General features: G+C 45.6%; 1 protein-coding gene and 1 pseudogene across 11 annotated transcripts in view; one reads left to right on the plus strand and one right to left on the minus strand.

Moving 5' to 3' along the window:
- Nucleotides 1–976, minus strand: part of ASB9 (ankyrin repeat and SOCS box containing 9) — a 98,821-nt gene extending 97,845 nt beyond the window's left edge. For all 11 annotated transcript variants that reach the window (XM_089324796.1, XM_089324794.1, XM_089324795.1 and 8 more), the window contains exon 1: nucleotides 596–976. In XM_089324796.1, the coding sequence (XP_089180922.1) occupies nucleotides 596–689 (94 nt within the window). In that variant the 5' untranslated portion in view covers nucleotides 690–976. The remainder of the gene's footprint in view (nucleotides 1–595) is intronic.
- A 4,067-nt stretch (nucleotides 977–5,043) lies between these two features.
- LOC103351770 (peptidyl-prolyl cis-trans isomerase-like 4 pseudogene) lies at nucleotides 5,044–5,999 on the plus strand (annotated as a pseudogene).
- Nucleotides 6,000–15,320: the final 9,321 nt, after the last annotated feature.

Genomic DNA, 15,320 nt, shown 5'->3' on the forward strand with positions numbered 1-15,320 from the left:
AGCCAACAGGCACCTGCTGGATGCTCATATGAGTGTGACAGTGTCTTTATGTGTGGGCCTCCATCCATTAACAACGACAGCAGGTGGGAATCATACCTCTAAGACATCTCTCCAAAGGCTTTAAAAAAAAAGCCTTTTAAAATGATTCAATCAGCATTTGAACATCATTTATAAATCTAGTCCCACCTAAATACCAAATAAGAAAGACTTTTTCACACAAAGAAGGTTTTGGCTTTAAAATTTTCCTATTTATAAGTAAATTTAAACCTGCAACTAATTGCATTTGACTCAGAAGGAATGATTCCCTGGAGCTGAAGTGTTTACTGGAGAAAAACCTGTGACAACGAAATCCGTGTCCTCCACGGGCTCTGCACAGAGAGGTAGAGAGGTGTCTCTGCACAGAGAGGTAGAGAGGTGTACACGTTTGAACACCAGTGTAAGGGACAGTAGCAGCTGGCCAGAGCCGTCTGTCCAGTCACTTCCCCACAGACCCACCTCGGACAGAGCGACTGAAACCGCCCGGCCCTTTCCTTTCCTCTCTCCTAAGCACAGCAGCCAACCTCCCACACTCCGGTTCCCGGCCCCAGCAACTCACCCCCCATCAATGGGTTTGCAAGCAGCCTAGTGTCAGAAGAGCCTTCGAGCCCCGGGGGCTTGCTGCCGATCCTGCCCCCTTGTTCGCCATCCATGGTGCTTTCCCGGGCCAGCAAGGTCCACGCTCCAGTTGCTCAGTAAAGTCCAAATTCCATGTTCCCCCTGTTCCCGGGAACTCCCAGTTCTGTGGCTGGCCGAACAGCACACGTTCTGCTCAGGCTCTCCGGCATGGCACTCGGAGCGCTACCTGTGGTCAGGCAGACAGGCACGCACGCCCACGCACGCACACACTCCACCTCGCCGGCTGGCCGCCAGCCAGAGCCCACAGCAGCCCCCCAGCCCCAAGTCTGCAAATTTGCTGATGTCACGTCCTTTCCAATACTGAGACCAATCGTTGAGAAAGCCTTGGAGTTTATCAGGAAGGAAACTCACTTTGTAACTTGGGGAAAGCGAGGGGAGCTGGGTGGGTGTGAAGGAAACAGCTCTCAGGCTGCAACCTTGACCCCCCTCCCGGGATCCGTTTGTTACGTGGGGGTTTCTTGTTGTTGAGACAAGCCCAGCACCAAGAGCTGAGAAAGCTGGTTTTGCAGCAGCCCTGCTGGACTGCTTGCACAGTAACACACACTGCACACCCTGGCCATCTGCACATGTGGTTTCAATTTTGCTGGGAGTTTCTTATGGGAAAATGTGTCTATATGTTACAGAACCGGGCGTTCGTCTTCTTCCTGTTACCTGCAGGGAGTTCACTGGATGTCCTCCTGCACCCTTCCTCCACATATTTGGTATTAACTTCTGAGTAAATAATGAAGCCTTGCAATTGCATTCATGGGCTGCTGGGTGGCAGGAGATGTGGAAAAAACCTCCTCTCTTTCTATTGTTATTTTTTCAAACTGTTTTGTGTTGTTGTTGTTAAGTAGTCATCAGCTTGCTGGTACAAAGTATTTTTTTTTCTGTATCTGTCTTTTCAGATAAACCCAGTTTCCCCATACCCCTGGGTGCTGCTTCGTGCGGACGGCCCCCTCCACTCCCATTGCTCCTCTTCTTCAGACAGAGGAGGAGTTTCACGCCAGCGGGGTAAGGCTCTGAGTTAGTCTCAAACGCAGTCTGGCTGTGCAGTGGTCACAGAGTTATTTTAATGCCAAAGGTTTTCAATTCACGGGTTCTCAGTTGGAACATTTGGTAACCACCGTTAAGGATTGGAAGAGGCTTTCTTATTTTAAATTCATTTGTGTGCACATGCGTATGCACACTTATCCCCCTCTATTTTCCATGAAATGTAATTACAGTAACCTTTGGTTCTATGCTTTTTACACTGATATGCTCTGGGAGAGCTTTCCATTTCAGTGCATATAGCTTTGCTGTTTCTTTAGTTAGTGCTGCCTAGCATTCCATAATATGCCAAAGTATTTGATTATTCCACTAATAATGGAAGCACTGTGTTACCATTTCTTTTAGTACTTACAAAAGTACTGAAGACCATGTTTTTGTACATATGGCTTTGTGCACATATGCAATTTTTGGGAGATTCCTAGGAGTGGAAATGCTGAGTCAAGAGTATACTCATACACACGTGATATAGCATAGAGAACTGTAGACACACAAACCAATGAGTGCCTAAGACCGGTAGATTGTATGAATGTCGGTGTCCCAGTTATGATATTGTGCTATACTTCTGCAAAAAGGTACCACTGGGGAAAACCAGCAAACAATATGGGCGATTTCTCTGTATTCTTTCTGACAACTGCAGGTGAGTCTATCATTCATTCTCTGAACACAAACTTCGGTGTTAAAAAAAAAAAAAGAGGTGGCTCATTTGAAACTGGGATAAACACTGCCAAATTGCCCTCCATCTTTGCAGAATTAATGCAGAAGGCCGTGCAGTTTTCTCACCACTCCAAAAGGAAAGAGTTGAAGAACGATAAACCTGTGTTTGGCAGACACTGAGAAATTTGCTTCCAACATAGACTAGGTAAGAAGGAGTTCAACAGAGGAGCACACTGGGGAAGCTGGAAACTATTACCGTTTTATCCCAGGAAAATCTCCGTAGTATAGCTTCTTTATTTTCTTTTAATTAAATTTCAAGCTGAGATTTTTTTTCTTTCCACATTCAAATGTGACTGCCAGTATTACAATAATGATGTCCAGGTGGTTACCCTCTTACCTGGGAGGGAATCTATACACTAGTGACTAGGAGGATAAAACTGGACCATGTGGACTGTGATTATGGAGAAATGGGGTGGCTTAGCAAGACCCGTGAGAGAGAGAGAGCAATTATACCAATGTCTAATCAGCCCTTGTGAGCATCGTTGCACGTGTCTGGCTATTCAGTGAACTTGGCCCAGGTTAGGTACGAAAAGAAAATGATTGCTTGCAGCAGGTGGGAAGGCCACAGCCATGTCTTGCCATGTGCAGCATTCTCACGAGTGGAGCCTCTCCTCAGCCCTCAGTTAGATGTCCCAGGTACACCTTACCCATGGGTTATCAGACGCTTTCCTCCTGAGGCCTTGGGAAACCTCCAGTCACTTTTCAAGCCATCAAAGAGAGCCTAGGAGCTGAAAGCTCTTACTATTCCAGCCGGCAATTTTTCTAACAGAAAAGCCTTAACATCTGAAAGGTGCGCAGCCTCTGTGAGAATCTGGAATCTCAGCTTCTCAGGCAAAAAGCCTATGTGCTTTGGCTGTTGTGTAACCGCCTCTGCGTGCTGAGCTCGCTGACATTGCTGCTTTAGAGAGCAGTCACTCATCCCTACTCTGTCGAGCAGCACGAGAGCGCTCCAACAAGTTCATGAAAAATGGCATTAAAAAGAAGTTTGTTCGGTGCAAAAGGTTTTTGAAATATGTGCATATGAGGAGTCTTTAAAAATTTAACGGAAAATGCATATCATAAAAAAGTACACATGAGGGAACAGCACTATGGCATAGTGGGTAAAGGCGATTCAAGTCCCGGCTGCTCCTCTTCCCATCCAGCTCTCTGCTGTGGCCTGGGAAAGCAGTGGAAGATGGCCCAAGTGCTTGGGCCCCTGTACACACGTGGGAGACCTGGAAGAAGCTCCTGGCTCCTGGCTTCAGATCGGCCCACCCAGCTCTGGCTGTTTCGGCCATCTGGAGAGTGAACCAGAGGATGGAAAATTCTCTCACACCCTACCTTTCTGTAACTCTGCCTTTTGAATAATTAAATCTTTTTTAAGGATTTTATTTTATTTATTTGAAAGAGTTACAGAGAGATAGGTAGAGACAGAGAGAGCGGTCTTCCTTCCATTGGTTCACTCCACAGATGGCCGCAACGGCTGGAGCTGTGCCGATCCGAAGCCAGGAGCCAGGAGCTTCTTGCGGGTCTTTCCACATGGTTGCAGGGGCCCAAGGCCCTGGGCCATCTTCTACTGCTTTCCTAGGCCGTAGCAGAGAGCTGGATCAGAAGTGGAGCAGCTGGAACTGGAACCAGCGCCCATACAGGATGCTGGCACTGCAGGCTCTGGCTTTTTTTTTTTTTTTTTTTTTTGACACGCAGAGTGGACAGTGAAAGAGAGAAAGAGAGAGAAAGGTCTTCCTTTGCCGTTGGTTCACCCTCCAATGGCCACCATGGCTGGCGCACCACGCGCTGATCCAAAGCCAGGAGCCAGGTGCTTCTCCTGGTCTCCCATGGGGTGCAGGGCCCAAGCACTTGGGCCATCCTCCACTGCACTCCCTGGCCACAGCAGAGAGCTGGCCTGGAAGAGGGGCAACCGGGACAGAATCCGGCGCCTCGACCGGGACTAGAACCCGGTGTGCCGGCGCCGCTAGGTGGAGGATTAGCCTAGTGAGCCGAGGCGCCGGCCAGGCTCTGGCTTTATCCACTACGCCACAGCGTCAGCCCCAGGAGGGAAAGCTTTCTAGATTAAAAGATAACAGAGTTGATAACAAAATCCAATGCACGACCTATGATTGGATCCTGAATGATGGAACAAGAGAGGAAAGACTTCAATGGCACAACTGTGGAAACAAATCTGGATATATATTGGATAGTGGTGATGCAGTCATGTCTGACTTCCCACACCAAGAAGTGTTCAGTGGAATATAAACACATTTTGCACCAAATTGAAAAAGTTAATGCAAGTTCTACAGTTAGAAAACCAGTATATATAAAACCCACGTGGCCCAATCTGTTCACACACCATGGTTATTCCTCATAAACCCAACTGCTGGGCCGGCACCGCAGCTCACTAGACTAATCCTCTGCCTGCAGCGCCAGCACCCCAGGTTCTAGTCCTGGTTGGGGCACCGGGTTCTAGTCCCAGTTGCTCCTCTTCCAGTCCAGCTCTCTGCTGTGGCCCGGGAGTGCAGTGGAGGATGGCCCAAGTGCTTGGGCCCTGCACCCCATGGGAGACCAGGAGGAAGCACCTGGCTCCTGGCATCGGATCGGTGTAGCTCCGACCGTGGCAGCCACTTGAGGGGTGAACCAACGGAAAAGGAAGATCTTTCTCTCTGTCTCTCTCACTGTCTATGACTCTACCTGTCAAATAAATTAAAAAGAAAAAACAACTGCCACGTGTCCCGGAACCGTGGGCTGGTTGGAAACACTCTTCTCATTGCACAGTAATGCAGGTTGTAAAACAAACAAGCGAGGAGCTGGTGCGTTGGCAGTTCCACTGGAGAGCACCCTGGGTGATGGTGTCATCCACCTCTGCACCAAGGAGCAGCCACGCGAAAGCCCAGAAGTGCACACAAGAAACACAGCTGAAACCTACTATTCAAGCTTCTCCAACAGCCTGCTTGAATTTCTTGAAGTTTTGCAAAATAAAATATTATGATTATTGCCTTATTCACAATGTACAGAGGGATTTTACCATATAGACTGGTGATCTTACAGGCACTGGTCGTGGAAGAGAGTCTGTTTTTGGTCAACTGTATGATGATCAAGCAAGCTTTTTTGAGGAGGAAAAGGTGGCAAGAATTAAACACAAGAAGAAAAGCACTGTGTCCATGGTGAACAATGGCAGTGCTCAGCATGGGTCTCCATTTCTGATTACTACAGGAGAAAATCTAGATTACCTTCATGGTGTTCATACAGCATTTAGCAAGGTGATGGAGCCGTGGGCATAGTTAAGAAAATTAGTGAGGCCTTTGCTGATAAGGACTTTGTACCATACCAATTGCTTTTAGATAATCCATTTGGCACCCTCCTGATTTATTGCTGATCGATCACCAGAACCCACAAGGGAACAGTTAGTGGCCAAATAGGAGCAGATGAAGAAATTGATGATTTTAAAGAAGATCAGCTGAAGTAGACACCATCAGCCAGCTTAAGAAATAGACCAAGACCTACATTTTAAAGTCCTCTGTATGTCCTCCCCTCCAGTAATTGTTACTCCAAATTTTGTTTGTCATCCTCTTGCTAGTTGTTATAGTTTCACAATATATGTGTGCATCATTAAATGTAATAGTTTTTGTATATTTTTGAATTTTATATAAATGGCTTAATGTACATTTTTTTAGAAAGCAACAGCATGTCTTTATCAAAAATTTTGATATTTTGGCTATCTTGGGTGTCGCTCCCCCTCTTCGTGGAGGAGCAACACAGGACCCTGCGCTGTTCTTTCTGTCTGCTCGGCCCTCCCCGGGTTTGCTGCTGGTTCTTCCCGGGTTGGCTACTATCCCTTCCACCTCCGTGGAAGGGCAGTTCCCCCTGGCCACATTCCCCACTTCCGCAGGGGAGCGGCACACCGCCGGCCGGCTCTCTCGGGGGCTGCACAGGTGTTCCCCTTAGATGTTCCTGGTGCATGCCGTCTCTCTCCTCCTTTATAGTCCTCCTCCGCCAATCCCAACTCGGCTGCCCACACGCCGAGTACGCTGCTCTCCTCCAATCAGGAGCAGGTCCTGCAGCTTGTCAAGTTGGTGAGAGGCAGCTGGGTAGAAGCTGTTGCCTCCTCTCCCAGCGCCATATTGTGGGAGAGCAGATGCATAGAATAAGTCTTAATTCCAGTAACTTAGTCTAGTCCGAGTTGCTCCCCACAGATCCCCCTTTCTTTTTATTTTTGGCGTTGATACGCGCCTGTCTTCGGTGCCCCGCGGCACACACTCTGCTCTGCTTGCTAGAGTTGCCCACAGGTGCTTACAAGTCCTATCAATCAGGCAAACCGAATCCGGGTCCTCTCTTCGCCATGTTGTGAGGAGGTTTTTAGGCGCTGATGCGTGCCTGTGTTCGGTGCCCTGCAGCGCATGCTCTACTCTGCTAGAACTGCCTGCAGGTGCTTACAAGCCCTAACAAGCAAACCGAATCCAAGCCTTCTCATTGCCGTATTGTGGGGAGACTTATTGATGTTGATTCGTGCCTATCTTCGGTGACCTGCAGCTCATACTCTGGTCGAGCTGCCTGCTGGTGCTTACCGCCTTACTAATCAGGCAGACTGAATCCAAGCCTTCTCATTGCCATGTTGAGGGAGGCCTTATTTTTCTCCATTTCTCTATCTCCGGGCATTCCTATCTCTCCCATTTTACTTCTATCTACCAGCATTCCTATTTCTCTCATTTTACTTCTAAACTTCTGTTTCTCTTATCCCTGCGGCTTCCCGGCACCCGCCCCGAGGCTGCTTCTCGGCGGCTTCCCGGCTCTGAGCCGCTTCAGCCCGCGCTTCTCCCATCTGCGCGGCTCGGCTTTGCGCGCACACTCCGCGGTCTCCACGCCCCTTTGCGTCCGCACCACGGCCTCGCGTTCCCTATCTATTCACGCCCCGTGCTCTCTCTGCACGCGGCGGCTTCCGCGAGTCACACAGCGTAGCTTGCGTCTCCGCCACTAGCATTCAATCCAAGTTCCCCGGGCTAACCTGGCGAATTCAACCCAGCTCACGTCTCCGCCCCACGATTTGGCTTCCCGTCCTTTGCTCCCCGGGCTAATCAGACGGATCCCAATCTGGCTTACGTTTCCGCTTCTGGTTTCAACTTTTCGCCCCCTATTCCCGGGCTAACTTGAGAATCCCAAAGTGGCTTTCGTTTCTGCCTCAGCCTGCCCCCCGCGGCTTCAATTTCCCTAACATTTTTCTCTACCCGGTATATTTCCCCAAGCTTTCCTCCAACAATACTCCTCCCTCATTTCTCCTGGCCTCTCCCCACAGTCCGCATCCGAGTCTGTTTGTTCTAGCTTTCACTTTCGCTTTCGACCTTAGAGATTTCTCCCAGCTTCCCCCCGTAGTCCGTATCCAAGTCTATGCCTAGGCTTTCAATAGCTTTTTCCGGCACCCCCTTCGTCCGGCTTTTCCCTAGGCTGTTTGCTAGTCTCTCTCTCCGATATTTTCCCATTTCTTCCCGTTTCTTCCCTCCTAAGTTTCCTATCCGTCCTAGGTTTCCTATCCGAGTCACGGCACCATTATGTCGCTCCCCCTCTTCATGGAGGAACGACACTAAACCCTGCCTAGGCTTCCTATCCGAGTCACGGCACCATTATGTCGCTCCCCCTCTTCGTGGAGGAACGACACTGAACCCTGCCTAGGCTTCATATCCGAGTCACGGCACCATTATGTCGCTCCCCCTCTTCGTGGAGGAGCAACACAGGACCCTGCGCTGTTCTTTCTGTCTGCTCAGCCCTCCCCAGGTTTGCTGCTGGTTCTTCCCGGGTTGGCTACTATCCCTTCCACCTCCGTGGAAGGGCAGTTCCCCCTGGCCACATTCCCCACTTCCGCAGGGGAGCGGCACACCGCCGGCCGGCTCTCTCGGGGGCTGCACAGGTGTTCCCCTTAGATGTTCCTGGTGCATGCCGTCTCTCTCCTCCTTTATAGTCCTCCTCCGCCAATCCCAACTCGGCTGCCCACATGCCGAGTACGCTGCTCTCCTCCAATCAGGAGCAGGTCCTGCAGCTTGTCAAGTTGGTGAGAGGCAGCTGGGTAGAAGCTGTTGCCTCCTCTCCCAGCGCCATATTGTGGGAGAGCAGATGCATAGAATAAGTCTTAATTCCAGTAACTTAGTCTAGTCCGAGTTGCTCCCCACACTTGGGCTTTTTGCCTTAATATTAACTTTTTAAAATATGATTTATTTTATTTATTTGAAAGGCAGAATGACAGAGACAGAGAGACAGAGAGATACAGAGAGACAGAGAGAGGCAGAGAGTTCTTCCAACCACAGGTTCACTCTCCACATGCCCACACCAGCCAGGGCTGGGCCAGGCAGAAGTCAGGAGCCAGGAACTCCATCTATGTCTCCTGGGTGGCAGGAGGCCAAACACTTGGGCCATCTTCTGTTGCTTTCCCAGGCACATTAGCAGGGAGCTGAACTGGAAATAGAGCAGCCGGGACTCGAACCGGTACTTTGATGTGGGATGTGGCTTAACCCACTGTGCCACAATGGCGGCCCCAGCATTGATTTTTTTAAACATTACACTAGGGACAGGTGTTTGGCCTAGCAGTTAAGACATCAGTTAAGATGCCTACTTCCTGTATCTGAGTGCCTGGCTCTGGCTCCTGACTTCAGCTTCCCACCAATGCAGACCCTGGGAGTCGGAAGTGAGTCTCAAGTAATTGGGTTCCTGCCACTCACACGGGAGATGTGGATTGAGTTCCCAACTCCCAGTTTCAGTCCTGCCCAGTCCCAGCTGTTGTGAGCAGTTTGAGAGTGTACCAATGAACAGACACTGCTCTCCTCTCCCCCCGCCACCCATCAAAAAAAAAAATTCACTAAAGTTTTTACCTCATTGAGTTTTTTTGTCACCCACTAAAATTTTTGTCTCACTCTAATTCTAGCCCTGGTGAAGGGTCATGTTGTCCACTACATACTCACAAATAGTTCATTTAAAAATATATGTGTATAGGGGCCAGTGCTGTGAGGCAGTAGGTTAATCCTCCGCCTACGGTGCCGGCGTCCCATATGGGCGCTGGTTCTAGTCCCGGCTGCTCCACTTCCAATCCAGCTCTCTGCTATGGCCTGAGAAAGCAGTAGAAGATGGCCCAGGTCCTTGGGCCTCTGCACCCGTGTGGGAGACCAGGAAGAAGCACCTGGCTCATGGCTTCAGATCAGTCCAGCTCCGGCTGTTGCGGCCAATTGGGGAGTGAACCAGCGGATGGAAGACCTCTCTCTCTGTGTCTCTCTCTCACTGTCTGTAACTCTTTCAAATAAATAAATAAAATCTTTAAAAATATATATGTGTATGTATTAAGTATATGTGGGCTTACATATATGATACAGGTGTATGCACACATACGACATGTGTGTGGGTATTCACTCATATACATAGAGAGAGAAGCAAATGTGGCAAAATCAAACAATCAGTGAATTAAGGTGATATACAGGTATTCACTATACAATTCTTGGAATTTTTCTATAAGCTGGAAAATTTTCAAGCTGTAATCCTAAAGCAGGAAGAAAAATTACTAAATGGGTATAAAAACCAGGCATACATTTTTTACAGGTTAAGTTCATTAAAATAGGAAGCTGCTATTCTGAGTGTGACCCACATATTAGTCCTGGGACAGACTTTGCTAAGACCAGGGCCTCCGTTAACGAGAAGCCTCTGTTAACCATGATATTGTCAAATACATTCCGCATGCGAATGGAATATGTCCCTGCAAGAGCTGGCCCTGGCAGCGATGTTCGTTCACTGGGAGAACATGCAACGGCCTCCATTGCAGACCGTAGCCTCCCCTGACAAGCTGTGGCTCTGCAGCGCTCCGGCCCGCGCCATGGCAGCTTCAGGCGATGCGTCTGATGCGTCAGCTATTCTCTTTGTGTTCAGTGTCGCATGAGCGTTGTTACTGAGAAAAGAATCAGCTACAAGCCTCATATTTATTTGACATGGCAATGTTAGAAATAGCAAAGAAGAGAACCACTTTGGGAGAGACAGTTCCTTAACAAAATGTGAGCAAAAAATTAGATGTGGGCTGACATACCCAAGCTTTTAAATAATTTAGAGGATATTGAAATCATTAAAGCTTAAATATTCAAGTGTCACAGGCAAGCTTATTTATTTTAAATAACGGGTCAAAATAGATTATATGTTGGTACAGACAGATAAAAGAGGAGATAGATAATAGCTAAGCAGACAGACATATGGTACACAGATAAGTATATTAGGTGTATGAGAATATCTATATATCCAAATATATACCTATATGCTTCTATATAAATATGCAGACAGGTAATATTGAGTATTTATTTGGTTGTGGAAAGGCGTTTCCCTTAAATGTTTTATTGTGCATAGATTTTAAACTTTTACTTTTAAGTAGTTTTTTAAGTATGTGCATTGCACTTCTTCAAATCTTCTAAGAAATGTTTCCAACATTTTTCATCCCCGTGTTCTCTATCATAGCAAGAAATGAGAAATAATCTAACTATCCAAGAATATGGAAATAGTTAAGGAATATGATACCACCATTTGAAGAGTCTCAAAAAGAGTTTAAAACCTAAAAAATCATTAAAATGTGGTTTTTAGGAAAAGTGGGTATCACATATACTTTTATAATAGTGCATCTATGTTAAAAAGGCAAACAAATAAAATACACATGTTATAATAATACTGAAAGTACTCTGAAAGAAATCACTAAAACCTGAAAGTAAACATTTGCTAATAAATAATTGGATACATACATAGATAGTTATTTCAAAATTCAGTCACCCTGTCAGGGACCTTGGCTAACCAGCAAGTCTCAAATCATAGTCCTCCACCATCAGTCTTTACCCTAATGTGCCTGATTTTTCTTCTTACCCCTTTCTGACATGACGGTAGATAAGGACTCTTCAGCAAGTCAGTGCGAAATACGTATTAAGAAAAACTGCCTGGATTTCAAAACATTTTTGCACCAAAATAAACTTCTAATTGCCTTCTTCTACTGGAAGTCTCTTCATTTAATTATCTATTAGCTATTCCCTGCCGCCTCTACTGACGCTTGAATTTTATGAGGACAGGCATCTTGGCTGTCTTTCACATTGTTTCCCAGTGTCTGGCACATAATGGAGGCTGAGTAAAAAATGTGTTGAATGAATTGAGAAGCTGTCTAAGAGCACTTCAAATATGACGTAAATTATAAGAATACTATTTGGAAGTAAAATAGTGTGAAAAATGAAATAATCTGAGTTAGTAGTTAAGAATCCCAAACTTCAATTAAAAAAAAAAAGAATCCCAAACTTCAAACAAAATCATCTCATAAAAGTGAGATGATTAGTCTGAATATGGCTTAAGGGAATGTAGGACTTAAAGGAATTTAGAGTCTCTGTGTCCAATATAGTGCCTTCACTCAGAAACCCTAAGACATCAGCAGTTCACTCCAGCACACAGCACCCTGGGCCAGCGGATGAGTTCTAATGCCTGATGCCCTAGGACCCAGTTCAGGGTTTGGGTACCCCGCCCCCACACATACCCACACATCAAGGTCGGGAGGTCATCTGTGGGATCCGTGGGGTCCGTGGTCTGCAGTTTCAGAGCGTGATGGAACGGCAGGATCTCCAGTGCCCTAGAGTCTCGATGTGAATGTGCTAGAGCGGCTCGTCTCGGGATTAACACTGAGCTCAGACATTCAGCAAGCTCCCAGCTGACCCTGACCCAAGAGAAGGCACTCCGGACGGAGGACCGCCCCAGAAGAACATCCAAGTCTTGAAACTTCTCACAGGAAGAGACTCTCCCACTCTTTCCTGACATTTCCATGACTAACAATGGCTCAAATGGCTCCTATTCTGTTTCAAATCCACCCTTTCTCTCAGTTTTTTAACTTTTTCCTTATGTCTATTTACTTGTACACCAACTTTGATAAATTTCCTATTCATTCCCATTACAAATATTTCTACGCATGAGCCTATAATATACTTACTAAATTCTGTAAGTAAACTCTTCATGTTTTGAAATGTAGAAGTCAACTGAGATGATTCTGTCCCTTACTATTTGCGGCAGATTGAACTGCACGTCCTTCCTGGCTTTTGGAAGATCCTGTGCCTTCTCCAAGACTTGTGAAGACTGCCTTCCCAAAGATTTGCGAGAATTCTTCAGGAGTTTATGTTTTTTCTTGTCACATCTCTCATAGAAGAGGTGCCAGTCCACATGAAACAGATAGTTTACAAATATACCCACACTTGCATGTTTACTGCAGCGCTATTCACAATAGTCAACATATGAAATCAACCTAAGTGTCCATCAACCTAGGTATCCATGAATGGATAAAGAAAAGGTGTTACGTCTAAGAAGATCAAAATTCTGTCGTAGAATTGAAACACCAGAAATAAACCCAAACATCTACAGCCAACTTATATTTGATCAAGGATCTAAAACCAATTCCTGGAGCAAGGACAGTCTATTCAATAAATGGTGCTGGGAAAACTGGATTTCCACGTGCAGAAACATGAAGCAAGACCCCTACCTTACACCTTACACAAAAATCCACTCAACATGGATTAAAGACCTAAATCTACGACCTGACACCATCAAGTTATTAGAGAACATTGGAGAAACCCTTCAAGATATTGGCACAGGCAAAGAATTTCTGGAAAAGACCTGGGAGGCACAGGCAGTCAAAGCCAAAATCAACTATTGGGATTGCATCAAATTGAGAAGTTTCTGTACTGCAAAAGAAACAGTCAGGAGAGTGAAGAGACAACCGACAGAATGGGAAAAAATATTTGCAAACTATGCACCAGATAAAGGGTTAATAACCAGAATCTACAAAGAGATCAAGAAACTCCACAAAAACAAAACCAACAACCCACTTAAGAGATGGGCCAAGGACCTCAATAGACATTTTTCAAAAGAGGAAATCCAAATGGCCAACAGGCACATGAAAAAATGTTCAAGGTCACTAGCAATCAGGGAAATGCAAATCAAAACCACAATGAGGTTTCACCTCACCCCGGTTAGAATGGCTCACATGCAGAAATCTACCAACAACAGATGCTGGCGAGGATGTGGGGAAAAAGGGACACTAACCCACTGTTGGTGGGAATGCAAACTGGTCAAGCCACTGTGGAAGTCAGTCTGGAGATTCCTCAGAAACCTGAATATAACCCTACCGTTCGACCCAGCCATCCCACTCCTTGGAATTTATCCAAAGGAATTTAAATTGGCAAACAAAAAAGCGGTCTGCACCCTAATGTTTATTGCAGCTCAATTCACAATAGCCAAGACCTGGAACCAACTTAAATGCCCATCAACGGTAGACTGGATAAAGAAATTATGGGATATGTACTCTTTAGAATACTATACCGCAGTAAGAAACAACGAAATCCAGTCATTTGCAACAAAATGGAGGAATCTGGAACACATCATGCTGAGTGAAATAAGCCAGTCCCAAAGGGACAAATACCATATGTTCTCCCTGATCGGTGACAACTGACTGAACACCAAAAAGGAAACCTCCTGAAGTGAAATGGACACTATGGGAAACGGTGACTTGATCAGCATAGCCCTGACTGTTAATGAACAACTTAATTCATTATCCCTCTTAGTAGTTTTTTTTGTCTGTTCTACTTAATATGACTGGTTTAATTCTGTAATTCATACACAGTTATTCTTAAGTGTTGAAAATTAACTGAAATGTGATCCCTGTTAAACATAAGAGTGGGAATAAGAGAGGGAAGAGATGTACAATTTGGGACATGCTCAGGCTGACTTGCCCCAAATGGTAGAGTTAGAAACATACCAGGGGACTCCAATTCAATCCCATCAAGGTGGCATGTACCAATGCCATCTTACTATTCCAAGTGATCAATTTCAGTTCACAATTGATCATAATGAAAGGACTAAGAGTCAAAGGGAGCACATAAACAAGTCTAGTACCTGCTAATACTAACCGATAGAATAAATAAAGGGGAGAGTGATCCAACATGGGAAGGGAGATACTCAGCAGACTCATAGAATGGCGGATGTCCTAAACAGCACTCTGGCCTCAGAATCAGCCCTAAAGGCATTCGGATCTGGCTGAAAAGCCCATGAGAGTATTTCAGGCATGGAAAGCCAAGACCCTCTGGCAAAAAAAAAAAAAAAAAAAAAACCTAAATGAAAGATCTCTGTGAGTGAGATCCCAGTGGAAAGAACAGGTCTTCAAAGAAGGAGGTACCTTTCTCTGAAGGGAGGAGAGAACCTCCACTTTGACTATGACCTTGTCTAAACAAGATAAGAGTTGGAGAACTCAAGGGGCTTCCATAGCCTTGGAAACTCATGACTGGAGCATAGGGAGATTACTGATGCCATAAACAGGAGTGTCAATTTGTAAAGTCAACAACAGGAGTCACTGTGCACTTACTCCTCATGTAGGATCTCTGTCCTTAATGTGCTGTACATTGAGACTTAATGCTATAACGAGTACTCAAACAGTATATTTCACTTTGTGTTTCTATGGGGGTGCAAACTGTTGAAAGCTTTACTTAATGTATACTAAACTGATCTTCTGTAAAAAAACAAAAAAAGAAGAAATTATCAGTTCCCAACTTGACTCTCACTGGGATTAAACATGACAATATTCTGATCTGATTTCATCATTTAAAAAATCATCTATTATTTTTCACTTTATGTTTCTGTGTGGGAGCAAACTGTTGAAATCTTTACTTAATGTATGCTAAACTGATCTTCTGTATATAAAGAGAATCGAAAATGAATCTTGATGTGAATGGAAGTGGAGAGGGAGTGGGAAAGGGGAGGGTTGTGGGTGGGAGGGACGTTATGGGGGGGAAGCCATTGTAATCCATAAGCCGTACTTTGGAAATTTATATTCATTAAATAAAAGTTAAAAAAAATAAATAAAAATGAAAATTAAATTTTAACTGAAAAAAAAATTCTGTCGTTTTTCA

This window comes from Oryctolagus cuniculus, chromosome X (assembly GCF_051225735.1).
Source record: "Oryctolagus cuniculus isolate XC-2025 breed Fujian yellow rabbit chromosome X, ASM5122573v1, whole genome shotgun sequence".
Taxonomy (NCBI): domain Eukaryota; kingdom Metazoa; phylum Chordata; class Mammalia; order Lagomorpha; family Leporidae; genus Oryctolagus; species Oryctolagus cuniculus.